The sequence below is a fragment of the Protobothrops mucrosquamatus genome, unplaced genomic scaffold, assembly GCF_001527695.2.
Source record: "Protobothrops mucrosquamatus isolate PMUCROS unplaced genomic scaffold, P.Mucros_1.0 scaffold175, whole genome shotgun sequence".
NCBI lineage: Eukaryota > Metazoa > Chordata > Lepidosauria > Squamata > Viperidae > Protobothrops > Protobothrops mucrosquamatus.
The window spans coordinates 385,870-411,472 of record NW_015386535.1 but is presented as its reverse complement, the minus strand read 5'-3'; the positions used below and the strand labels follow the sequence as shown (position 1 = coordinate 411,472).

General features: G+C 39.0%; 1 protein-coding gene across 1 annotated transcript in view; it reads left to right on the top strand.

Moving 5' to 3' along the window:
- The first annotated feature begins 12,168 nt into the window (after positions 1 to 12,168).
- LOC114922409 (prosaposin-like) overlaps positions 12,169 to 25,603 on the top strand; it is a 27,872-nt gene continuing 14,437 nt past the window's right edge. The window contains exons 1-7 of the mRNA XM_029283661.1: positions 12,169 to 12,202; positions 13,190 to 13,320; positions 15,367 to 15,441; positions 15,935 to 16,060; positions 23,146 to 23,340; positions 23,997 to 24,140; positions 24,324 to 24,383. Coding sequence (XP_029139494.1) covers positions 12,169 to 12,202; positions 13,190 to 13,320; positions 15,367 to 15,441; positions 15,935 to 16,060; positions 23,146 to 23,340; positions 23,997 to 24,140; positions 24,324 to 24,383 — 765 coding nt within the window. The remainder of the gene's footprint in view (positions 12,203 to 13,189; positions 13,321 to 15,366; positions 15,442 to 15,934; positions 16,061 to 23,145; positions 23,341 to 23,996; positions 24,141 to 24,323; positions 24,384 to 25,603) is intronic.

The window sequence follows — 25,603 nt, the reverse complement described above, 5'->3', positions numbered from 1 at the left end:
GAGATCAATCCTAACTCCTCTTTAGAAGGCCAGATCCTGAAGTTGAAACTCAAGTACTTTGGCCACCTAATGAGAAGGAAGGACTCACTGGAGAAGAGCCTAATGCTGGGAAAGATGGAGGGCAATAGAAGAAGGGGACGACAGAGAATGAGGTGGCTGGATGGAGTCACTGAAGCAGTAGGTGTGAACTTAAATGGACTCCAGAAGATGGTAGAGGACAGGAAGGCCTGGAGGAATGTTGTCCATGGGGTCGCGATGGGTCGGACATGACTTTGCAACTAACAACAACAATATTTAATATTGTTTCCTGCTTCTTTCATATTAATATAATAATAAAAATGCCTCTCTATTACAGCAAACAGGTGATTCAGTCACTGAGAAAAATATTATTCATGAACCAACATGCAGAAAATTTAGTGCATATTATATTTTTTTATTCTTCAGTTTATTGGCTATTCTAATCTGGAGATACTTGAATTAGCTGAATTGGTCTGCTAAACCTTTTCCAGATTGTTTGAATTAACAGATTAACTACTAATTTGACATGATCATGAAGACTTGAAATATTCTAATATTGGAACATTACAGAAGCTACTTTGCGTGTGTTTAATGAATTAAGATTTTAACAGCAACTTCATGTATAGAAGATAAGCAGAGTAATCGTATTTAATGAATGCAGCTTATGTGGCTAGATCAGTGTGTCTTGCCAAACCTAGAAACCCTGGGTTAAAGTAAATGCAGGTTTAGTAGAAAAAGTTGTATACACACAAGTCAGTTGTTTAAAAGCAAAAAACAACAGCAAACCTTCTTTGTCTGCTTGTTCTTAAATCCTAGTTAAAAGTGGAGGATGATTTTACCGAAAATTGTGACCTTTAGATATACCGAATTCTAGCTTCCAACATTCCAGGCATAAAGGTCCACCTGGTGTAGTCAAAGAAGTCAAGATGTTAGTCATGACAATACAATCAAAGTTCCACTGTTTTTTTTAACTGTGGCCTCCACGCTGATCTTTTTTTGACTGCACCTTGTGGATGCTGCTGATTCCAAGCTAACTGGCCGAGAATTATGGTAACACAAATCCAAAAACTCTTCCCCGTATAGGGAAAGACTTTTAAGGAGTTGGCCTACCTAAACAAAACAAATTCAAAAGATCCTGACCCTAGTGGAAGTTATTCAGGTAGTTGTCAGGCAGAAATTGTGAAGTAACAACTGGGAGGGGTTATCATAACTCTGCATACTATATACAGAAAGCATATCGGAGTTATGCAGATAAGGAACACATTTGCTGTGCAAGAGAAATTCTTATTATTAAAATGATTTTCAAGGCAATTTATCCTGAGAAATTAGAGGAGCTAGGGTTATTAAAATGTGTTAGTGTTTGGAAAGATACTTTGAATAACTGAAATGCAAGGGTTTTTTATGTATTTGGTGCCATCTTTGTATCAGCCAAATACACCTTGTTTTCCTTTGATTAAAAGAAACAGAACATCTCATGTAGGTTGAGATGAGGCAATTTCCTAGGTGATTCAATGGTTAACAGATGTGGGTGAGCATGTGGGTAGATGGTCAAGTTTCCATACAGCGGTGAAGACTGCATGTTTCAGATTAAGACACTACTGACTCCACATCTTCACCTTTGAAAAAATAACTTTGTGGAAATGGTTGGGTTTATCACCCAAACAGTTAGGATATAAATAAAAAGGTACATAATAGTACCTTAAATGCATATAATTAGACCTATTAAATTGTGCCATAGCTTTATTATTCTTTATTAATTACAGATTTATGTTGTAGCTATCTAGGAAGCAAGGGTGACTGAATCTTGGTCATCAGTAGAGATATAGTAAAGGAATGAAAATGCTAGTTTATTGAAGTGAAAATCATACTGAGATTGCATATCATGCCATTACAAAATTTAATCAGAACAGTAGATTCAATTATTCAATCCATGAATGAAGGAGAGATTCATTGTTAAGAAATTATTTTACAGTGAGGCAATCATTGAAAGAAATTGTTCCCCAAAGTTAGGTCACATAAAACTATAACACCCTTTTCCCTTAAGGTAAAGCAATTCAAGTCCAGAAAATCCCTTTATCAGAATTTTTGACTTTTTAAAATGGAGCCTCTGGGAGATCATTTGTGTTCTTGTGTTTCCCATGATTGTGCCATGTCAGTTTAGGAGACTATAATCCCATCATCCTAGCCATCGGAATGAATAACATAGGGCAGTGGTGGTGAACTTATGGCACAGGTGCCAGAGGCGGCACTCAGAGCCCTCTCTGTGGCACACATGCCATTGCCCCAGCCTTGCATCTGCCCACAACCCCCTCACTAGCAGCCTTCCTGGAGGAGAGTCGCCCCTGAGCGTGGCCCACGTGGAGCAGCACAGTCAAGAACAGCGCAGCCAGGCAGCGTAGACAAGACTCTGCCCTCATGCTCCAACGCGCAGTTGATGCAGCGGGGCATGGGCAGAGGGCGTGGCCGCTGTAGCGCTCCTGGGCTGCCTGGGTGATCTGCGGTGGGCCCTGGAGGCGGTGAGTGGCCCTGCAGGCAGGTAGGGTAGGGCGGAGTGGGGGCGGGGCAGGGGTGGAGCAGGGGGTGGAGCAGGGGCGGGGCCAGTTTTTGGGCACTCGGTCTCTAAAAGGTTCACCATCACTGACATAGGGCTAGGGGCAATGGTGTTGGGAAACTAACATAGTTAGAGAACCTCAGGAAGTTTGTTGAGGAATGGGAGGACTCACTGCAGCCAGGTGGGCGTGACCAGGTAGGCGTGGCCATCTGAGTGCCACCAGGTGGGCGTGGGTGAGTGGGCAGGGAAGGAAGGGGCTGGATCCCCCCCCGATGCTGCCCATTTTGTGAAACAGAGCATTTTTGCTCTGCTATCTCTGGCAGGGAAGGGAGGGGCTGGATTCCCCCCCCCCATTTGGTGAAAAGGAGCATTTTTTCTTGCTGCTTTCTGAGCAGAGATTTCTCTGCTATGTTTGGGGGGCTGGTTCACTATATGGAGCACATGAGGATGATCAGCGCTGGATGTAACTTCTACATTTCTTTAGAGTTATAAATCCAGATATCTCACTGAAGCAAGGAAGGGATTCATCATTCTCCATTTGGTCAAATCCACAAAAATGGGGAAGGGGAGGGTGGATATTTTATATTTTCAATAGTTTGACATAGTTCTGTTGTCCCCAGTTCTGGTCTGAGCCTGGTGCTGAGGCCAATGAAGAACACAAGGTTTTGTTTTCTTTTATTGAAGCGCTGCAAGAAAAGGGAACCTGGCCAAAATGCCAAGGAAGCTCGAACCACAGGATTAAGGAAGTTTTATATATTTTCAGTAAGGAGAAGGTGGAATAAGGTGGGATATATAAGAAATATCATCTAATAAACATTTCAATAATGATCTAACAATTATTCTATTGATCTCTAGCTGTCCCTATTCCTAAGCCTTGGCTAATGAATGCTTCAGGACTTATCTAATACACATCCTATTTGCTCCGGCCATTTCTATTCCTAACCTCTAGCTGAGCTTGCCAAGATATCTAAGTCTTTGTTCCCTTTATCAACTTTCTAATTGTTACGAGCTTTACACGTGCATATTCCCTGTCAATAAGCATTCTTGGTTCTTGCCAAACTCTCCAATTACAGACTTCCTGATCTCCTTTCAAGTGTATGCCATAATCTTGCTTTGTTTTGGCATCCAGCCCATCAGTTCTTGCTGTGACTCTTCTCCCACCCTACCCACCCCTCAAAAATAGCCTAACAATCTCTACATTCTGGTATTATTTTTGGAATAGGTTCTTATACCTTTGCATAATCCCTGAGCAAAATCTCACCATCTGAGCTGTAACATTAAGAGAGCTCACTTTCAGTAAAGAATGGAGCAATTCTCGGACTTGTTCATAAAAATGGCCACTTGGAAGAATGTGTGTCCTAAGTCCCGTTTCGCCTACGCCACAAAAGCAGACTGTTTCAGAAGAAAGCATCGTGTGGTAGTCTTAAAGATGCTTTTCCAAAAGGCAACTGGACTTTCTTTTTTTCTTTCTTTTGCCTTTTGGTAAGCAGCTTTGGGACAACCATGATCTGAATGATTCAGAATCTTCGTAGACATATTTTGTGGTGCTTGCCCTCTGTTACTGCAGAAGGAAAGGAATTGTTGTGTGCCCTAGAAAAAGCCCATCTCTATTTAAAGCAAGTTAAATTATATAGGTATTTAGCAGAGGTTCTAAGAAGGCTTTCTATTAACATGAAGCAAGAATTGGGAGTTTTTGATAAACCCTTCTGCAATCCCATGTCAGCTTTCTGTGATTTGACTCTGTTCACAGCATCCTCCTAACCCATATCATTTAGAAATTCAATTGAGCATCTATAGATATTAATCTTTTTCTTGCAGGTTAATTGCTAAGTATCTTTATATTTATCCAGTAATAACAGTGGAGTTTAGTAAGATTTTAATCAGGTTTAACAGTATTCTGCACCAAGCTTGAGACTCAATGCTTTTAGCCTCAGGAGTTGTATTGGCCATGCATCTTGGAGCACCTATAACAGTGGTGGCAAACCTATGGCACGGGTGCCAGAGGCGGCACTCAGAGCCCTCTCTGTGGGCACGCGTGTTGTCACTCCAGTCATAGGCCTTCAACTGGGTTTTATAAAACCTTTTCGCTTTAGGCCTCTTCCGCCATGTGCAAAAAAAAAAAAAGGTTCAATCAGTCAATTTCAACTTCTCGTGGGAAAAAAAGTTCTTGCAAGGTTGGAATTGATTGATTGAACTTTTTAGTCCCACCCAGTCTGCCATTACCACTGCAGCCACGCCCACCCAATTGGCCACACCCACCCAATTGGCCACACCCACCCAATGGGCCACACCTACCCGGCACTTGATGATGCATAAGTGGGTTTTGGGTTGCAGTTTGGGCACTCGGTCTCTAAAAGGTTCGCCATCACTGACCTATAATATCCCTAAGGAAATTTGATTGAATATCTCTTGACCTTTTTGAATAATGATGATGATGATGATGATGGAAGGGACCTTGGAGGTCTTCTAGTCCAATCCCCTGCTCAAGAGAAAACTCTATACCATTTCAGACAAACGGCTGTCCAGTCTCTTCTTAAAAACCTCCAGTGTTAGAGCATTCACAACTTCCGGAGGCAGGTTGTTCCACTGATTAATTGTTCTAACTGTCAGGAAATTTCTCCTTAGTTCTAAGTTGCTTCTCTCTTTGGTTAGTTTCCATCCATTGCTTCTTGTCCTGCCTTCAGGTGCTTTGGAGAATAGCTTGACTCCCTCTTCTTTGTGGCAACCCCTGAGATATTGGAACATTGCTATCATGTCACCCCTCATCCTTCTCTTCATTAAACTAGACATACCCAATTCCAGCAATCGTTCTTTATATGTTTTAGCCTCCAGTCCCTTAATCATCTTTGTTGCTCTTCTCTGTACTCTTTCTAGAGTCTCAACATCTTTTTTTACATTGTGGTGATCAAAACTGGATGCAGTATTCCAACTGTGGCCTTACCAAGGCATTATAAAGTGGTATTAACATGTCAAGTTATCTTGATTCTATCCTGTTAATGCAGCCTAGTACTGTGTTGGCTTTTTTGGCAGCTACAGCACACTGCTGGCTCATATTTAAGTGATTGTCCACTAGGACTCTGAGATCCCTCTCACAGTTACTCTTGAGCAAGGTACCACCTATGCTGTACCTGTGCATTTGGTTTTTCTTACCTAAATGTGGAACCTTACTTTTTTCACCATTGAATTTCATTTTGTTAGATAGTGCCCAAATGTTCAAGTCTGTCAAGATCCTTCTGTATCTTAAGTCTATCTTCTGGAGTGTTGGCTATTCCTGCCAGCTTGGTGTCATCTGCAAATTTGATGAGTTCCCCATCTATCCCCTCATCCAAATCATAGATGAAGATGTTGAAGAGCACTGGGCCCAGAACAGAGCCCTGGGGCACCCCACTACACACTTCCCTCCATGTAGATGCAGTTCCATTGAGGTCCACATGCTGAGTATGGCCAGTCAGCCAGCTATGAATCCATCTGGTGGTGATGCTGTTTAATCCATATTTTTCTATCTTATCAAGTAGTAGTTTGTGGTCTACTTTATCAAATGACTTACTGAAGTCCAAGTAAATTATATCCACAGCATTCCTTTGATCCACTAATCTTGTCACCTGGTCAAAGAATGTGATAAGATTTGTCTGGTATGATCTGTTTTTGACAAACCCATGTTGGCTTTTGGGAATGACTTTGTTTGCCTCTAGGTGTTCGCTGATTTGTTGCTTGATTATCTTTTCCGGAATCTTCCTAGGTATTGAGGTCAGACTGATAGATCTGTGGTTTCCTGCATCCATTTTTCCCCCTTTTTTGAAGATGGGAACTACATCAGCTCTTTTCCAATCCTCTGGTAGTTCCCCAGTGCTCCAGGATCTTTGAAAAATATAGTTCAGTGGTTCTGAGATCACATTTTCCAGTTCCTTCAGAACCTTGGGGTGTAATCCATCTGGCCCTGGTGATTTGAACTTGTCTACAGTGGACAGGTGCTCACCATTTTCTTGCCTATCTTAACTTGTGTTTCTAATCTGTTTTTTATGGTACTGTTTTTGATAGGTTGGACTGTTTTTTTCTCTTTGTGTAAAGACGGATGCAAAAAACAAGTAGTTCTGCTTTCTCCCTGTTGCTTGTCACCTTCTTGTCACTTTCTCCCACCAATGGACCAATAATTTCCTTAACTTTTGTCTTGTTTTTTTACATATTTTACATGACTAAGATCATGTTTGTGTTTTTACTAGCTAATTTGTTATGTGCCTGAACCACTCTCTGGTGGTATGTATGTCCCAGATAAAATGTTTATTAGATAGTATAGTTATACCAATAAAAGGAAACCAACAGTCATTCCATAGCCACTGGAAAAATTTCAGATGAGTATTGTTAAAGAATAAAGCAGACTTATTGGCTAGCCATTCTTTAGAAGAACACCAACTTAAAACAACATGGAACATTTCCAGAAAAAAATGATTTTGAATTATTTCATATCTTTGTCCTGTTATTATTCATAGTTATTACCTACATATATTATAATCTATGCTTCAGATGTGCAGTTTGGCAAGGGCAAAAGAAGAAAACCCTCTCCCTCCTATGCACAATACAATATTGTATATACTGTATTCAGTTGACTCATATCCGTTTCGATGATTTATACTGAATCTAAATTAATTAGGTCTAAATATGCTTCAAATATGCAACTCAGTTGTTGTTTTTTAAACAGGGAGATAAAAGGAGGGTGTGGACCAAGTAAATTATGTTCTAACCGAGAAAATTATGGATAATCCTAACATTCATTTCTCTGTGGAGCAAGACATATGACGCCCTGATGAGCTGTTTCTTCACCTTATTCATTAAAGATGAAGTGAGAAACCAGGTCACCAATGGTGAAAACTACTGTGGTAAACTTTGTTACGGTGACCTATTATGCACAGGTTTTCAGCAGACTCAGAAGATGTGAAAGGCCTGTTCTTCAAAATCAGCACACCCTCATTAGTTGTTTGAGCCCTGCATCCTGGTTTTAAGGGCCCTTTTCTTCTTTATTCCAAGACGGATGTGTCATGTAACAAGACACAATGTGGAGGAAAATGTAATTTTAGGAACACAGTGGCCCAATGGAAGTTGGTGTGAGCCATTCCCAACTAGTAGAACTGCTGGAGCAAGATGAATGGAACCCACTTAATTGCAAGGAAAACCGTATTCTCCAGTTCCAGCTGCTTCCTCTTCCACATTTCCAACTTTATTCTTTTCAAAGGATCCATGTTTTTATTTGATCCTTCATCAGGATGAGAGAAATAACTTGTTTTGGGAGTCTTTTTAACCCTCCCTCCCCAAATTTTGAGCAGGCTTCTAGTGTGACAGATTGACCTTATTTGTATAAATTTTATCCCTGGTACAAACACCCCAAAATTAATGCATTTGGATTATCCTAGGAATTTGTTTCTCTAAGCATTAAAACTGTAGCCTGTGATTCTACCATATCAAACTGGATTCCTCCTTAGGAGAATGATTAAGGCATCAAAATACAGAATACATCACATTCCTGCATAAAACAAATGTGTTAAAATTATTCCTCTTGATTACATGAATTATCAGGGTATGCTTAAGTGGACAGAAGGCAAATCCTCATAATTATTTTAACACTTGCATAATTCTTTAGTTGGTAAACTGTTTAATGTTCACTTCCTTCTAAATTTAAAGGAATCAATTTTACCTCCTATGTTTAATTGAAACACCAAGAGGGTGGCTGATTCAGAAGGAATTGCTATACTTTATATGTGAGAATTTAGTCCTTTTCTTTCTAGCTGCTATATTTCTGGAAATCATTTTTCATACCCAAGTGAGCTTTGGAAGCAAAATTTCTATGGACACTTACATCTCAGGGAAGTAGACTTAAGTATCAGATACATTTCTGTTCCTATTTTGTCTTTATTTCAGCAATGAGAGGCAATAATCTTTGTACTGCACTAGGTGTGTGTGTGTGTTCATATATATATATCAAACACACAGATGCATAACTGCTTCCCGAGAAAGCAAAAAGCAAGAAAAAGAAAAACCAAAAAAATGACTTTGGCCTGTTAAAGCTGGGCAGAACAGCACATACTATAGTAGTCTTGCATGTGGACACTACAAAAACCCAGTAAATAATTAGCAAAATATGTATGTGTATACATTTTAAGAGATTTTTTTAATATTGAAAATTTTGAAAAATATTTGTTTTTCCTGCTTTGCAACTGAATTACAGCCTGACTTGAATGCAGCTCTCTGCATTCTTTATGTCTGCTGTTATGTATAAAGTTATAAAGCTTCAGTTGTGTGAATGTAATTATTTTAAATGTCTTGTAGCTGACTATATTAATTTTGTAAGCTGGACAGAACAATCTGATCATAACCACACCAGTCTTGAAACAGATAACAGAAGCAATCTGATTGTGGTATAGAGCATCTTATGTCTCAATAATTCAGGTTGTTGAGACTTTAGAAAAAAAGAGATTTGGGGAGTTATGACAAAGAAAACACCACCCACGTAAGTGTAGATAAGTAGGGTGGAGAATTATGTAGGGAAAATCTTCAAGGAAAAAGCATTTCATCAATGAAAAAAAGATTTTGAGATAAAAAAACAAATGGATAGTGACGTAGAAACTAATTTACATTACTTATTCAAAGTCTACCCCAGAGTTAAGATAATAGAGAGAGACTGTAGGAGGATAATAGGTTAATACAGAGAGGCTATGATAGGGTAACAAAGAGATAATAAAATGAAGAGTGATGGGATAATGAATTCCTTGTTCAATGTTTATGCAGAGTGATTATACAGAGTGATCTCTGAAAAGTATAGGTAATATTATTGGATATTTCAGGCACTGAGAGCATGATTTTACATATGCAAATCTCAAGAAAATTTGTATTAATACACAGATGTGAAAGCTATGCTATGCTAAACCAATCCTTTATCATTCTTCCACACTTTCCACCTGCTTTAAACTGTAATAAATGAGGGTGTTTGTGCGTGTGTGTGTGTGGCCTCATAGCATGATTTAAAGATTCATATTTTATGTTTAAGAACCCAAAGAATGTATATGTACTCAGAGAAGTTCAACAACTTTTCAAATACTCTTAACCATGCCCATTCAGTGTTAAACTAGTGCTTAATGTCCAACGGGGGGGGGGGGGGGGGGTNGGGGGGGGGGGGGGGGGGGGGGGTTGTCTATTCACTGCTGAAATTTCTTTAAGAAATTGAATATTTGCCTTGGACATACATAAGGATCTGAGGTAACAAATGTTTTGTTGTTGAACCTGTTTTAGCTTGGCATAAAAGACACAACTTACACAAGTGCCTCTTGCAAAGGCCATTTACTGCTCTCAAAACAATCCTGCCGTATAATATACTTCTCTGAAATGGTTTTCATTTCACCATATTTGATATGAATGTACATTGTCCCAACTGGGACCTTTCTGTTCTTTCAAAATCACAAAAATAATTCTGTATCTGCTCTCCCTTGATAATTAAAGAGATATGTAGGCCCAAATCAAATCTTCTAGCAAGGTGACACCTTGGGCATGGAGTCATTCTATCTGTTACTCCCTTCCCCATCAAAACCAGCATTCTGTACTTGCTAAATAGAACCAAATGTTGTTTTATTTTGTTTTAATGTATTTTCTTAAAACTTCTTCCACTGCCATAATTCTAATTTTGAAAATTGCCAGCAGAGGAAAGAAGGCACACTGTGCAAAAGTTTTGTCCTAATGTACAATATGCATGAATCTATAAGAGACTGAAATATAATTAGAGCTTGAAAATCTTGTTTGTGCTCTTCTGGTGTCAGCATCTTCCAAAAGTTGATACACAGTTGAAGTATATCTTTATAAGCTGCACAGCCGGTTACGTATCCTCAAAGTTAGTTATTTGTTCCATGGAACCTCCCCTTTTAGTATTCACTAGATCACCTATGATCTAATGAGTCATCGTTTCAGAGATATTTCCTTATCTAAATAAAGAAACAGAATTATCACGAGTGAAAATGACTTCTAACTTCCAGTTGGTTTCCCCATTGAGTGTTTTTTTTTTTGTGGGAAGGTGGCATAAGCATTGGAAATTTTCCCTCCCCCTCTCCCCCCTCTCCCCTCCCCCTCCTCTTTCCCTTTTCTTCCCTCCCCTTTTTTTCTCCCCACCCTTCCCTTTCCTTCTCTCCCCTCTCCTCCCCTTCCCAAGTTGGATACCCGAACAAACTACAGTAATGACGCTGTTTGGGAGACAGTAGATCAGAGGGGAAAATTCATTTATCTTCCCAGGAAAGGTTCAGCTGTTGCAACTGTTCCTATTCTGGCTTATACTCCTAATAAGGGGAAAAAAACCCCACATGCTTAGTTTTTGCAGGTTTTAAATGCAGTATTTGCATTGATGTCTCACAGAGTTTGAACTGACAAAAGATAGCAATCACACTGTACATTATTATAGAAATGTCTAACTCTAGAGTAAATATTCTGCAGTATATAAAACCTGCAGAATTTTGGAAATTAAAATGATGATTCAGCTGATTCCCACAGTGTAGAAAACCACACATTGATATATAGGATTGGAAGTATAAATGCACACCTGCAGACTATCTCTTTTGGTCTTTCCACTTCATGTGGTTATGCTCTATTGTTATTAATGGAGATTGTGAAAGGGATGCTATACTATCTTCTCCCAAACTTTGAATCTAGACAGAAGCTCCTTCATACTCAGGAAATAGTTTGTAATATGTTGCAAGAACCTACTTAAACACCACAGGGTTGTATCCAACTATGACAATGAATGTCGATGACAGCAATGAATTAATCTCTCCCCATAACTTTTACAGTCCCTTTTTTTTGCTTCTATATATGTTCTTGAAGGACTGGGCCATTTATGGAAGATGTGGGAGACTGGCTGCAATGAGGAGAGTAGGGGAAAGCAAGGGAACCTTCATTGTGGGCTTTTGAACTAGAAGAATGTATGTAGATGAACACTAGATGGCAGTAGAGTGATACAGAAAACCTGCTTCCATCTAGGGGTGATCTGGAATTTTACAGTTCAAATCCGATACCTGCCATTCATCTCTGATTGGAAGTCATTTGTACTGTATTAAGTATTTCTATCATATATTGTTTCTTAGACTAATCTGTAGTAAGCAGCTGCAAAAGGACTATCTTCAGATTTTTCCAAATATTTGTATTTCTATTTCTGCAATAATAATACACATTTATTTATTTATTTAACTTTAACTTATATGCCGCCCTTCTCCCCCATGGGACTCAGGGCGGCTCACAGCATATTAAAAACAATACAAAACATTTCCCTATAAAAGCCAATTAAAAACCAAATATTTGTAGCTGTGTCTTGTTTAAAATCATTAAAATTGTCCCTATTTAAAAATTCACCCTAGGTCAGTCCCGCTTGCTGAAAAAGCCAAGTCTTGAGGGCGCGGCGGAAGGTTAGGAGATCCGGAATCGTCCGGATCTCGGGGGGTAGTTCGTTCCAGAGGGTGGAAGATGTATGTGTGGATAAAGCCACTTCTGCTCATAAAGTGCCACGTGGTGCTGCAGATATTTTTCAGAATTTTTTTGCAGCTGAATTAAAAGAACAAAAGAGCCAGTTTGATGTAATGGTTCAGGTACTGGCCAGGAAACCTGAAGATTGTGAGTTCTAGCATAAAGGCCAGGTGGGTGACTTTGAGCCAGTCATTCTCTTTCAACCCAACTCATCTCACAGACACACATTTGAAAAATAAAAGAATAAAATTATTCAAACGGGACTTTAGAATTTAAAACATCTCTTACAGTTTATAGATCCCCATCAAACCTGAAAAAAATATAATACAATACCTGACTTGGCATGTACACCCTAAAACCAGTTAATGTTGACCCTTCATGAATATCTGACCATTAGTGGCTAGGATTCTGCCAGGTGACTATTTACAGTAGATTTATTTGTTAAATTTGTTTGCTATCTATTTATTTTCCCCTTACCAGGGGCTACTCTAGACAGCTTACAAAAATAAAAACCATTATAAAAAAGCAAGATTTGATTGGTATTCATGATAAAACAAGTTTATGGTATATCTCCCTGTTCCCACCATGATCTTTAGATGACTGGCTGGCCTTTACATTCTGTGTTTATTTATAGATCATCATTTATTGTATAGTACATAGGATGTCTGTGCTTTTCTTTCTTTCTTGTGTTCACTTCACACTGCATTATGCAGTCAGTTATTGTTATTCCCGTTTTGAGCTGACTGCCAGCAGTTCGAGTCTCAGTGGCTCAAGGTTGACCCAGCCTTCCAAAGTTGGTAAAATGAGGACCCAGATTGTTGGGAGGCAATATGCTGACTCTGTAAACCACTTAAAGAGGGCCATAAAGCACTGTGAAGCAATATATAAGTCTAAGTATTGTTACTATCACCAAGTGGGCATTAGAAGTGGGTTTCTTTCTCCAGGTGGTTTCTACATGGCTGAATTAGGTTTTGAGGCCATGTTTGTGGTTCTAAAAGTTTCTTCCTGGAACAAATCTATATCCAGGTAGGGTTGAAATCCATGTTTGGAAGTAGCACTTGGTTTCACTATGAGATAAAGCTATTTTTTTGTTGAGCATCTGACATCTATTGCCTCTCTTCTCCTTGTGGGCAGCTGCTGGAACTCCTGTGACATCACAGAAAGAATGTACCGAGGATCCATCAATATTGTGCCAGGATTTTGCTACAGCTCTGAAGTGTGGAAGTTTGGAGCGCTGCTATCAGATGCTGCAAGTTAATAACCCTGTGAGTATACATGACACTATAATAAAATTTCCATTTCATTCTTAACAACATTTCCATTTCACTGTATCTAAGATCTAGATCAGTGTTTTTCAAACCTGGCAAATTTAAGATGTGTGGACCAACTCCCAGAAATCCTCAGATAGTTAGATCTGTGTTTGTGTATGCATTGAAGACTGCATCATTCACTAAATAAATAAATAAATAAATAAATAAACAAACAAACAAACAAACAAACAAATAAATAAATAAATAAATAAATAAATGTTGTCCTTTGTATTCAAATGACTATTAGCAGCTTACAATATTTTTCAATTCATTACTTGATATTTTCCATAGTATAATAGTAAAATAAAATTGAACTTCAAATATACATACATTTAAATGTATAACAGATGTAGTAAAAATAAAAATAAAACCAATAAGTGAAATAAATAAATAGATGGGGGCAATCACATTGCAAAAACTCTTCTAAATAATTCTGTTTTAAGAAGTGTACAAAATGCCACTAAAGTAGAACCTGATTGTATTTTGGGGGAGGAATATTCCATTAAGACAACTGGACCTCTGAGACTTTTACCTCAGAAAAGTGGGAGACCACTAGAAATTTTGGTTGGGACACCTGCAGTGAAACTGGTTTGAGAACATGATCCTAGAGGCAGTCATCTCTTTGTACCCAATTTATTATTTGTCTTTCTCCTTTGACCTCTTCAAGATATAATTCAGATAGAACTGAATCCTTTATAGCTTCAGCCACTTTTTTTAAAAAAATACCATTTTTATTTCAAATGCATTAACTTACTATTCATTGATAGCTAAGCTAAGCTTATGCTATGCATACAAGTTGGAACTAATCCACCTCTAGAATCCACCATTTACATATTGCATCCAGTTTTGTATCACCATGATACAAAAAGTATGTTGAGATCCTGGAAAGTGTGCAGAGAAGAACAACAACGTCTGGAGGCTAAATTGTACGATGAATGGTTGAGGGAGTTAAATATGTCTAGCCTATCGAAGAGAAGGATAATGGGGGACATGAAAACTGTATTCAGTATTTTAGATGCTGTCACAAAGAAGAAGGGATTGACTTATTCTCTAGGGCATCAGAGGACAGGACAAGAAGTAATAGGTGGGAGCTTGTCAAAGAGAGATGCAACCTAGAAGTAAGGAGAAGTTGTGAATGATTCATCACTGGAGGTTTTCAAAAATAGACTCGACAGCCATTTATCTGGGATGATATAAGACGCATGCCTTGAACAAGGGTTGGATTAGAAGACCTTCCAGCCCTACGATTTGAGGAGATGGAATGTCCATGCAAATAATTAATATCCACCTTGACCTCACTCTTCAATTATTTAGATAGAAAATAGGATAGGTTTGGATTTATTCATAAGACATTTCAGTGCTGATAGTAATTCAAGAGTTTTAGATGCTTCCAATGTGTTTGGCCAAATAATGAAATTGAAATATATTTTAATGGATATACTGCCATTGTGACAATTCAGACAATCCAAATTCTTGCAAAAACTCTTTTTTAAAAAACCCTGAATGGCAACAAACAGACCCTACATGAACAACAAAACAAACTAAAATCTCTTACATTTTCAGATTAGTATTATCCCAAATTATTATCCCAAACCTCTCTCCACGTAACCGGTCCCTGGTGCCCAAAAGGTTGGGGACCTCTGATGTAAGGTGTTGCCCCAACCAACTATCCTTGTTTTGTTGTAATTAATGTATGATCTTTCTTCTGGCAGTAAGAAATTATATCATCAGACCTAGCAACAATGGCAGCATTTTATTACTCTTTACAGGAAAAGCAAAAATATGACCCTGCTTCTTTCTATCATTGTAGAGACTTTCTTTTCAATATTGTACCAAATTGTAAATAATTTGGATAGGATTCTTATTTTAATCAATGCCACAGCTTCAACTAACTAGTTCTTAGTTTTGTTTCAGAGGAACAACTAATTTAGTGAGAACAAAGGGTTAAAATATAATACAAACGTTCTTCTAGTAACACTCTTTTCTTTCTCTTTTCCTCAGAAAAATTTAAAATGCACTCTTTGTAAACTCATTGTAGTCTTGATGGCAAAGATTGTTCAAGACAATACTACAGATGTAAGTACTTTGGGCTTGGGAATTGTAGTAACTAAAAGTATTAGATGAGGGAAGAAGGGACATTTATTTATTAATGAAGGAATTTTTTAAAAGAAATTTGAAAGAAATATTCTGTGCTGTATTATTATGATGTATTATTCTAATTTAGACGTCAGACTAAGCCATAATGTGGCTTGTTTAGTGTCACTTAAAGTAATGTAGCTTATAAATAATCATTTAGTTAGCATGATATGTGAACTAGGCCCCTATGACCTAACCAGCAAATAGTAATCAAACTAACCATGGCTTAAACATTACTATGAACTTCTCAGGATCCCTTTATGGCACTAAACTAGCTTTATTCAAAGTGAGTTTTTCATTCTTACCCCCCCAATGCTGTTTTCACAGATTGCTGTAGCCATTGGGAAAATGATAAAGAATCTGAAACAAAACAGAACAGAACAAAACGAAACAAAATAACTTATGTCCTTCTCTATATTTTTCCTCTTTCTAGGAAAAACTTGCTAAGTTTTTTGAAAGTGGATGCCAGTATCTTCCCTTCCAGGACTGGTCACTCAAATGCAAGAAGATGGTGGACACTGGAGTGATCGTTATTATAGAGCTTGGTAAACAAGTTCAGGTAAATTATCTTTGGAAATATTATGGGAGTTGGTTGATACTGATGCTTCTAACTGTGACTTTTGATATAGATCAGATTCAAGTCAACCATTTTCTGATGGTTGATCTCATTATTTACTCTGCAACCAGCATGGTTGCTGGTTACTCTGAAACTAGCATGGTTGGACAAAGATCTCTCTGATAAACTGAAAATTTCAAAAATTTTGGAACACCGGGAAACTACCTGAGGATTGGAAAAGAGCTGATGTGGCTGTCATCTTCAAAAAAGGGAAAAAAAATTAGAGTCAGGAAACTATATAGACCAATCGGTCTAACATCAATAACTGGAAAGATAATGGAAAAGGTAATAAAAAAAACAGATCTGTGAACATCTAGAAACAAATAAAGTTATAAGTAGAAGCCAGCACGGGTTTGCTAAAAACAAATCATACTAAACCAATCTTATTTCATTCTTTGATAAAATGGCTAAATTAGTAGACCAGTGAAATGCTGTGGACATAGTATACTTAGATTTCAGTAAAGCATTCGACAAAATAGACCACAGCCTACTTCTTGCTAAGCTAGAAAAAGGGATAGATGGCAGATGGATTTGTAACAGGTTGACAAACCATATTCAATGAGTCCTTAATGCTACTACATCTACATGGAGGGAAGTAACCAGTGAGGTACCACAAGGTTTCGTCTAAGGCCCAGTACTCCTCAATATCTTCATAAATGATTTAGATGAGGGAATTGAAGGGGAACTCATCAAATTTGCAGATGATACTAAACTGGCAGGAATAGGTGACACTCGAAAACAAGCTCAGTATCTAAAAGGATCTTGACAGACTTGAACAATGGGCCCTATCCAACAAAATGAAAATTAATGTGGAGAAAAGCAAGGTTTCATCCTTACGCAGGAAAAACCAAAGGTACAATAACAGATTAGCTGAAACCTGGATCAAAAACAATAACTGTGAGAGGGACCTTGGAGTGCTAGTGGACGATCACTTAAATATGTTGGCTCACCATAAAGCCTTAGTAAGATGACACATGGAATACTGCATCTAATTTTGGTCACCACATTACAAAAAAGATATTGAGACTTCATAAAAAGTGCAGAGAAGAGCAACTAAGATGATTAAAGGCCTGGAGACTAAAACATATGAAGAAAGGTTGCAGGATTTGGGCATGGCTAGTCTAGAGAAAAGAAGGACTAGGGGGGATATGATAACAGTATTCCAAAATGAGGTCTACTATTAATCATGATCAATAGCCAATGGTCATCAGACTCCCAGCTGTTTGGCCACAGAAAATAATATGAATCCCCTTAATCCCAAACCCCAAAATGTATCATAGCAGGAAGGGGGAATTCGACTCCCATCAATCAATCAGAATAGAGCTGGAAGGAACCTTGGAGGTCTTCTAGTCCCATCCCCTGCTCAAGCAGGAGACCTTATACCATTTCAGATGAGCCCAGTCTCTTCTTAAAAACCTCCAGTGATAGAGTGCCACGATTTCTGAAGGCAAGGTGTTCCACTGGTTAAATGTCCTCACTGTTAGGTTTCTCCTTAGTTCCAGATTGCTTCTCTCCTTGATTAGTATCCATCCATTGTTTCTTGTCCTGCCTGCAGTTGCTTTGGAAAATAAGTTGACCCCCCTCCTCTTTGTGGCAACCTCTCAAATACTGAGATACTGTTATCATGTCTCCCCTAGTCCTTCTTTTCTCTAGACTAGCCAAACCCAAATCCTGCAGCCGTTCTTCATATGTTTTAGTCTCCAGGCCTTTAATCGTCTTATCGTAGTTGTTCTTCTTTGCACTTTTTCCAAAGTCTCAACATCTTTTTTGCAATATGGTGATCAAAACTGGATGCAGTATTCCAGATGTGGTCTTATTAAGGCTTTATAAAGCGGTACTAATACTTCACGTGATTTTGATTATATGACTTTGTTTATACAACCAAGGATTGTATTAGCTGCTTTGACTGCTGCTGCACACTGCTGGCTCATGTTTAAGTGATTGTCCACTAGGACTCCAAGGTCCCTCTCACAGTTACTGTTTTTGAGCCAGATTTTGCGTAATCTGTACTTGTACCTTTGGTTTTTCCTGCCTAAGTGTAAAACCTAGCTTTTCTCCACATTAAATAGGACCTATTGTTCAAGTCTGGGCCCTAAAATCACTTACTGTGCTGATTGGATCTAAGTAAAAGAATGACAGAATTGGAAGGGACCTTGGAGGTCATATAGCCCCACCCCCTGCTCACGCAGGAGACCCTGTACCATTTCAGACAAGTGGCTGTCCAGTCTCTTCTTGAAAGCCTCCAGTGATGAAGCACCCACAACTTCTGAAGGCAAACTGTTTCACTGGTTAATTGTTCTCTCTGTTAGGAAGTTTCTCCTTAGTTCTAGGTTGCTTCTCTCCTTGACTAGCTCCATTCATTGTTTCTTGTCTTGCCTTCTAGTGCTTCTGCTATGAGTGACTCAATAACTTCTAGAGCAGGGCTTTTCAACCGGTGGTACGGGTACCATCTGTGGTACTTTGCCACGTGGCAGGTGGTACGCGACTGCTAGCCAAGTGTAGTAGGGGAGGGGAATGAGCCTAAGCAACCCAAGCCTGAGGGAGAGACAGCTGCAGCTGCATGACTGTCTGGGCTCAGCAGAAGCCCCAGGAGCCAGCAGGGCTCCAGCTGATTGGCTTCAACTGATTGGCGCTTCCAGAAGCAGCTTGGAGCTGGAGGTGAACTGAAGAAAAAGGAGGGGGAGGAGAGGAGAGGCTATAAAAGGTGGTGGTTTAGGTCGGGGAAGGGGAAAAAAAGACAACAGGAAAGGTTTAATCCCTTTAAACAAATGAAATTAGTTTTACCCCCCTTTAATTGAGTCTGTCTACTCTATGGCTTTTAGAAAGTTTTCTTTGAAGGTAAATTAAAGCTAAAGCTTTTCGCAATTGCCAGAGCCTTTCAGTCTAGGATTGCAACATTGTGACACTGAGGCAGCTTAAAGAGGAAAAAACCCGAGGCTTATTTTGTGAGCCTTTCTTGCTTTGCACTTGATTCCTGCGTCTTTAAGGGTACAGGGAAGGGATTGGGGGGATGCGTTCTTACTACACTGTGGAAAATGCTCAGAAGGGAGAGAGGAAGAAGGGCCAACCAGCTAGCTCAGGAGTCTACAAACTTAGCAACTTTAAGATCTGTGGACTTCAACTCCCAGAATTCTTCAACCAGCCTTGAGGGCTGAGGAATTCTGGGAGTTGAAGTCCACAAGTCTTAACAGTGCCAAGTTTGAAGACCCCTGAACTAGCTGGTAGTGGTGCATATTAATAAACATGGATAAATTCATCATACGTTTGTCAGTGCAAAGGGAAAGTAATTCAGCAAAGGAACAGCCACCAAAGAAATTAAAACTGGTACTTTTTTCCTTCTTTTCTACAGTTTGTAATATTTTATTAGATTATAGAATAAAATACAAAAATACAAAAGCAAATAGTAGGACACCGTGGGGAGGAAAAAGGGGGAAAAAGTGAGGGGGAGAAGGGAAAAAGAACAGACTTCCTCTGTTGCAGTAGAAGGAAGCATTAACATTGAACCTCAACTTTTTACTTTTCCATAATATTATAAACTAGCCATTTCTATAACAACAAATGAATCTAATCAGTAAAACCCCAAATCCCCCCCTTTTTTTTAGTCATCAGGTTTTTGACACATTGCTAAGCACTGGTGGTACTCAAATATTGTCATGTCCTAAAAGTGGTACAATCTGTGGAAAGGTTGAAAAGCCCTGTTCTAGAGGACTAGAGTTTGTGTGCTCTTGGTAGGAGTGATGATATCCAGGAACGTATGTCCTGTTGAAGGACTGAGATCACAAGTCACAGCAAATTCCAGACTCATGATTTTCCAGATCTTTGCCTTTTTCCTGAGACTTTGATAGCAAAAAATCTAAATGGTGATGCATCTGTACTCTAAGAACTGAATGTCACTCTATTTATTTCAAAATATGATTCTGTTTCATGATTGTGCATGCTACCCTTAGATGTCCTCCAACTAGAACAGTTTACAGGATTATTTTAGTTGAATGTTTTAGTGATTTTAAAAGGTGACCTCTTTTTATAGAAATACATTTGACTGGTATGTGTGTGTTTAAATAGGAGTTGATTGTTTTGAGCAGAATAAATATTTTATTAAAATTAAAATTCTGCAGTCAAGTTTGGAGATAATTTTTTTAAAGCATTTGAAAGTCACCAAAACCACCTCCCTTTCATATCTGATCTGATCAAACTGGTTTTCCAGGCTTTTGAACTGCTACAAAAACCTACAAAACCCATTTGACTGGTAATACCCATGTAATTAGCATACACAATGCAATAAGTAAGAATGATATCAGATTACCTTTTATTTGGGGGGGAAGGGAAAAATGTTCTATCTCCATTCAAAAACTTCACATGTGGTGAGCTAGATGTCCCTGAAGAAGTGGGGAAGACATGGTAGAAGAGATAGGGAGCTGGAAGGTGGATCCTCACCTGCTAAATCTCTGGAGAAAGGAGAGATTGTGAGATTGCCTTCATGTATTCCTTGTGAATAGACTTCAGGAACCCAAGCTTTTGCTGTTGGTTAGTGAGCCAACAAGTGAGTGGGAGGCTAGGGATTTCAATTTAGCTCACAGACATAACGCAGCCCATATAAAGTTGAGCTGAGCCTTCTTTCTTAATAGTTTTTGGAATTACTTGTTTACTGCTTTTGAAATTTTAAGCACCTTTGGAAAGGCGAGTTTTAGGCTTCACTGGCTGAGTTTCCTTCAATCCTTAGCAAAAAATGTTTTAAATGTGAGTTTAAGGATTTAGAAAAAATATATTTTGGGGGGAACCAATGGCAAAAGAGTGATTAGAGTGCTGTTTCTGGAGAGTAATAAATGGGCTATGAGTCTAGAATAGATTTGAAATGAGATTTTGAAATTGATTATAAGAATCCTGCCCATGGGAAACAGCTGGTTTGGTTTTTTTTTGAATTTGGAAAATAGTTATAATAGGATGCGACTTTGAAGGCTGGACACCAGAGGGAACCAGAAAGGAGAAGAACACTTTAATTTGAGTTATTAACAAGAATGGATAAAATACTTTAACATTGGATGTATTGAAAGATATTTACGAACAATGGAGTCAGAAGTTAATTTTAAGAATATCTGCCATTTTAGTTAGATTGGGGGTTAATGGTGTTATGGAAGAGGAACAAATTCTACTGGTCAAGACTGAAATTGATTTGAATGTGTATTTAAAAATGAGGTTAAAAGCATGATTTGGAAAAAAGTGATATTCTGAGTATCAACTGATATTGTAAAAGGGACACACAAATTAAAAATCAGAAGAGTGACTTAGATAAGTTTCCTATAGTGGATTTTGAGTTCTTGGATATTATCTGAAGGGATTAAAGACCATGAGTGTTAGAAATAAAGGAAAGAAACAAAAGTTGGTTTACTGGATCAAGGTTAAAATAGATATCTCTCATAACTCTTAATGGACTTTTGCTGACCAGGACTGAATGACAAAGCTTTAAAATTTTGTTTATAGTTGTGTATAACTAACAGATAAGATATGGGAACTTAGAGGCAGGTGATAAGTTATTAAAATTGTTTATAATAGTTATGAAAAAGGAGAAGTTACTTATTTACATATTTCTTTTCTTTTTCTTTACTATATTATTTTTTCTTTTCTATTTTTCTTTTTATTGTTTTTTCTTTTCTGCACATTCTATTTCAGTGGTGGCGAACCTATGGCATGCGTGCCAGAGGCGGCACTCAGAGCCTTCTCTGTTGGCACATGCGCCACCCTCACCAGCAGCAGGTGCATCAGGCCACCACTGCTGCCCGGAGCAGGAGCCCCGCCCAGCATAAAGGAGGTGAAGCGGTTGACTTGCGAGTAGAGGTGGTAGAGCAGAGGTCACCAACCATTGTTGATTGGTGGACTGGAAGAAAAGGGAGGGGGAAGCATTTTACATGCATGCATGCGTGCATGGAGCCACGAGCATACACGTGCTGCAAATGGGGCGGGGCTAGTACCTGCATGATACTCACTAGCCCTCCCCCATTCTTGCATGGTGCAGCGCCTTGTATCTGCACCCCATGGCACGGCCATTTTTGCACCTTGCAGCACGGTGGCCCATTTTTGCGTCCCCGGTTTTTGTGTGCCAGAGGCGGCGTCAGAGGTGCCTCCCTGCCCCCCCCCCCCCATGAGGGCACCACAATGCTGATGTGGCCTTTGCAATAAATACGGTAAGTGGGTTTTGGGTTGCGGTTTGGGCACTCGGTCTCTAAAAGGTTCGCCATCACTGTTCTATTTGTTTTACTTTTTAAAGCTTGTGTTAGCTTTCATCTTTTTCATATTGTTTAATAACTATTGGGAAAAAAGCAAAGATTTCACATGTAATGAAATGAAATATTTCCTAGCTGGTTTGCAAACAGTCCTTGATATAGATTTCTAATGGTAAAATACAGGGGGGGGGGAAACACAATGATGACGAGGTCATAAGAAATAGAAATGGAAACTGATTCATAAGTTTTTGAAGCTAAATAGTACTTATTTGGTCCATAAACCAAACGTTTCTTTTGAGAAATGAACAAGATGTCTATAAGACTGCTAAATTTTGAGCTGGAACACAGTGTTTTACAGGCAATCCTCGACTTACAACAGTTTGTTTAGTGAACGTTCAAAGTTACAACAGCACTGAAAAATGTGACTTATGACCATTTTTCAGAGTTACAACCTTTGTAGCGTCCCCAGAATCATGTGATCAAAATTCAGATGCTTGGCAGCTGGTTCATATTTATTACCGTTGCTGTGTCCTGGGGTCATGTGATCCCCTTTTACAACCTTCTGATGAGCAAAGTCAATGGGGAAGCCACATTCACTCAACAACCAGGTTACTAATTTATCAACTGCAGTTATTCACTTAACAACTGTGGCAAGAAAAGTCGTTAAATGGGGCAAAACTCACTTAACAAATGTCTCACTTAACAACATACAATTTGGGCTCAGTTGTGCTCGTAAGACGAGGACTTCCTGTATTTTAAAGACTGGGAAGATCCTTTTGTGAAACTGTTTCTCTCTTTGGCTTTTTTTAGGATAGACCTGAAATTGTGTGTTGTGCTTTTCTACTCTGCAATCAGCCACAGAGTCCTGACAGAGCGCTGAAGTTTCAGAACCAACTAAAATCAGAAGAATGGCCTGAAATAACAGAGCTTCGTGACATGCTGTCTCCCTTCATAGCTAATGTGCCTCTTCTCTTCAGTCAAGATAAACCCCAAACAGAGCCTTGGGTGAGGAAACAGCTGGGATGATTGGTCCCCTCCAGTCAAACATTCAACCAGGACAGGACAGAAAGATCTCAGAGAAATGGCGGGAGGGGCTTTCCATTCTAGCTTAAGAGGCTTGGGATACCTGAACCAATCTTCATTTGACTTCTAAGGGCTGGCTCCTTCAGATAAAGTTCTCTGAGACTCTTATATAAAGGTGAAAAGGCTTCAACTCAACATTCTCTCGTATCATCTGTCTCGTCTCCAAAATGAGTAAAGATGTAAGCACAAGCTATTTGCAGGAATTAGTTTCCGTTAGCCTGGCGCCAGCCAGATGAAATGGGCAATTCCTATGGTAGCTGAGAATTTGGGAAAGTATCCAATTAGAAATTATTCATGCCTACTTTATTTATTTCTTGTGGGAGCTTCAGCATTTCACATAGGTGGATGGGAGGCAGTATTTTGGGATCACCAAATGCCTTTGAGGGGTGTAGCTAACACTCAAGGTTGATATTATTTCTACCGTCTGGTAAAATTATTCATCCCAACTCAACTGTGTTTCTGGAGGTGGTAATGTAAACCCTTTCCGCAGAAACCTCCTTTATGAGATAAGCTTTGGCCACACAAATTAGTAGGTATGTTAATCCTGTGTTCTCCTCTGTTATCTTTAGTTCTGGCAGAGTAATGGAGATCTCTGTCATGAATGCAAGATGGTGGCTATAGAAATACACGAAATCTTGAAGAACAGCCCCTTCCTTATGCAGACTTTGGAGGATTATGCCAAGCAGAAGTGTGAAGGTTTGGGGACCCACATGGCAGATGAGGTAATTCACTTAGCATTTCCCTTAACAGGGGAAACATACCTTGGTAACAATGGATGAGGAATATCTCAATGAGGAGCCAGAATGGAATTAACTGAGCTGCTCACAAATAATGTATTGATTATTATCGCATGGGTTAATCTTTGAGTATTATTCAAGTTGGTCTTTTTTTGTTAATTTCTATAGTGCAAGAAATATGTCCCTGAATACGCACATGCTTTTGTGCAATTCCTCATGTCTCTCTTGGTAAGTTGATTGCATCTTCGTGTCTTTTGAGAGCAAAAATGCATGGTTAAGGTCCAATTTATTCTGGACATTAATTTTATCCTAGATTACAATTAAAAATATAAAAATGAATGCAAATAAAAGAAAAAGAAAAAAACACAAATCTTAATTGCATATCTATGGAAATATGCTTTTTCAACCCTTGCTGCACATGTAACAAAGAAGAGTAACAGTTTAGAATGTGTTGTCCTGCAAAGAAATCCCGACCAATGCATAAGATTCCAAGACTGCAGACCTACTTAAATAAAAATAAGTAGAAAACAATTTCATTGCACTTAAAATCCTTGCCCTTCAATAAGTGTAGCCCAGGGAAACTGCATGGAAATGGCACTTAAGTATGGATGAATTCAGTGGTGGAATTCAAATATTTGAACAACTGGTTCTATTATGTGATGCAGACGTGGCATCAACGCACTTCCGATGGGCTGTTCTAGGCCTGGGAGACCTCCAAGGCCTAGACTGGACTTCCAAAAGCCAGCCGGTTCTCTGAATTCAGGTAAATTTAGCTACTGGTTCTCCCGAACTGGTACGAACCGGCTGAATCCCACCACTGGATGAATTTCAGAGCCCCATACATTTGATTATAATTGCTAAAATGTATTAAGAGTATATAATCCAACTTCCTGCCTAGCTCTTACAATCGCTGTGTTCAAGACATGATCACCCATCTTAAGATGTATAATTTTTGTGGTCACTAATTGGCAATGTTTGAATAACCTACTTCCAATTATCCTGGATTTTGCCATTTCCTCTTCCCATTGGCAGGATTTAAGTAAACCACAGGGAGAACAAGAACACTACACTAAAATTAAACCCAATAAGAAGCGAACAGCTTCGAAAAAAAACAAACCTAAAGAAGAAAACCAATCTATCCAAATTGAACACAGTAGGGAACAAACAGCTTCCATAAAAAACAACACTATATATGAACCTAAAGAGGAAGACTGATGGAAACACGTCACTTTTAGAAGAAAACAATAACTTAGAGCAGTGGTGGCGAACCTATGGCACGGGTGCCAGAGGTGGCACTCAGAGCCCTCTCTGTGGGCACGTGCGCCGTCGCCCCAGTCCTAGGCCTTCAGCTGGGTTTTATAAAACCTTTTCACTTTAGGCCTCCGCTGCCGTGTGCAAAAAAAAAAAAGGTTCAATCAATCAGTCAATTTCAACTTCTCGGGGGGGGG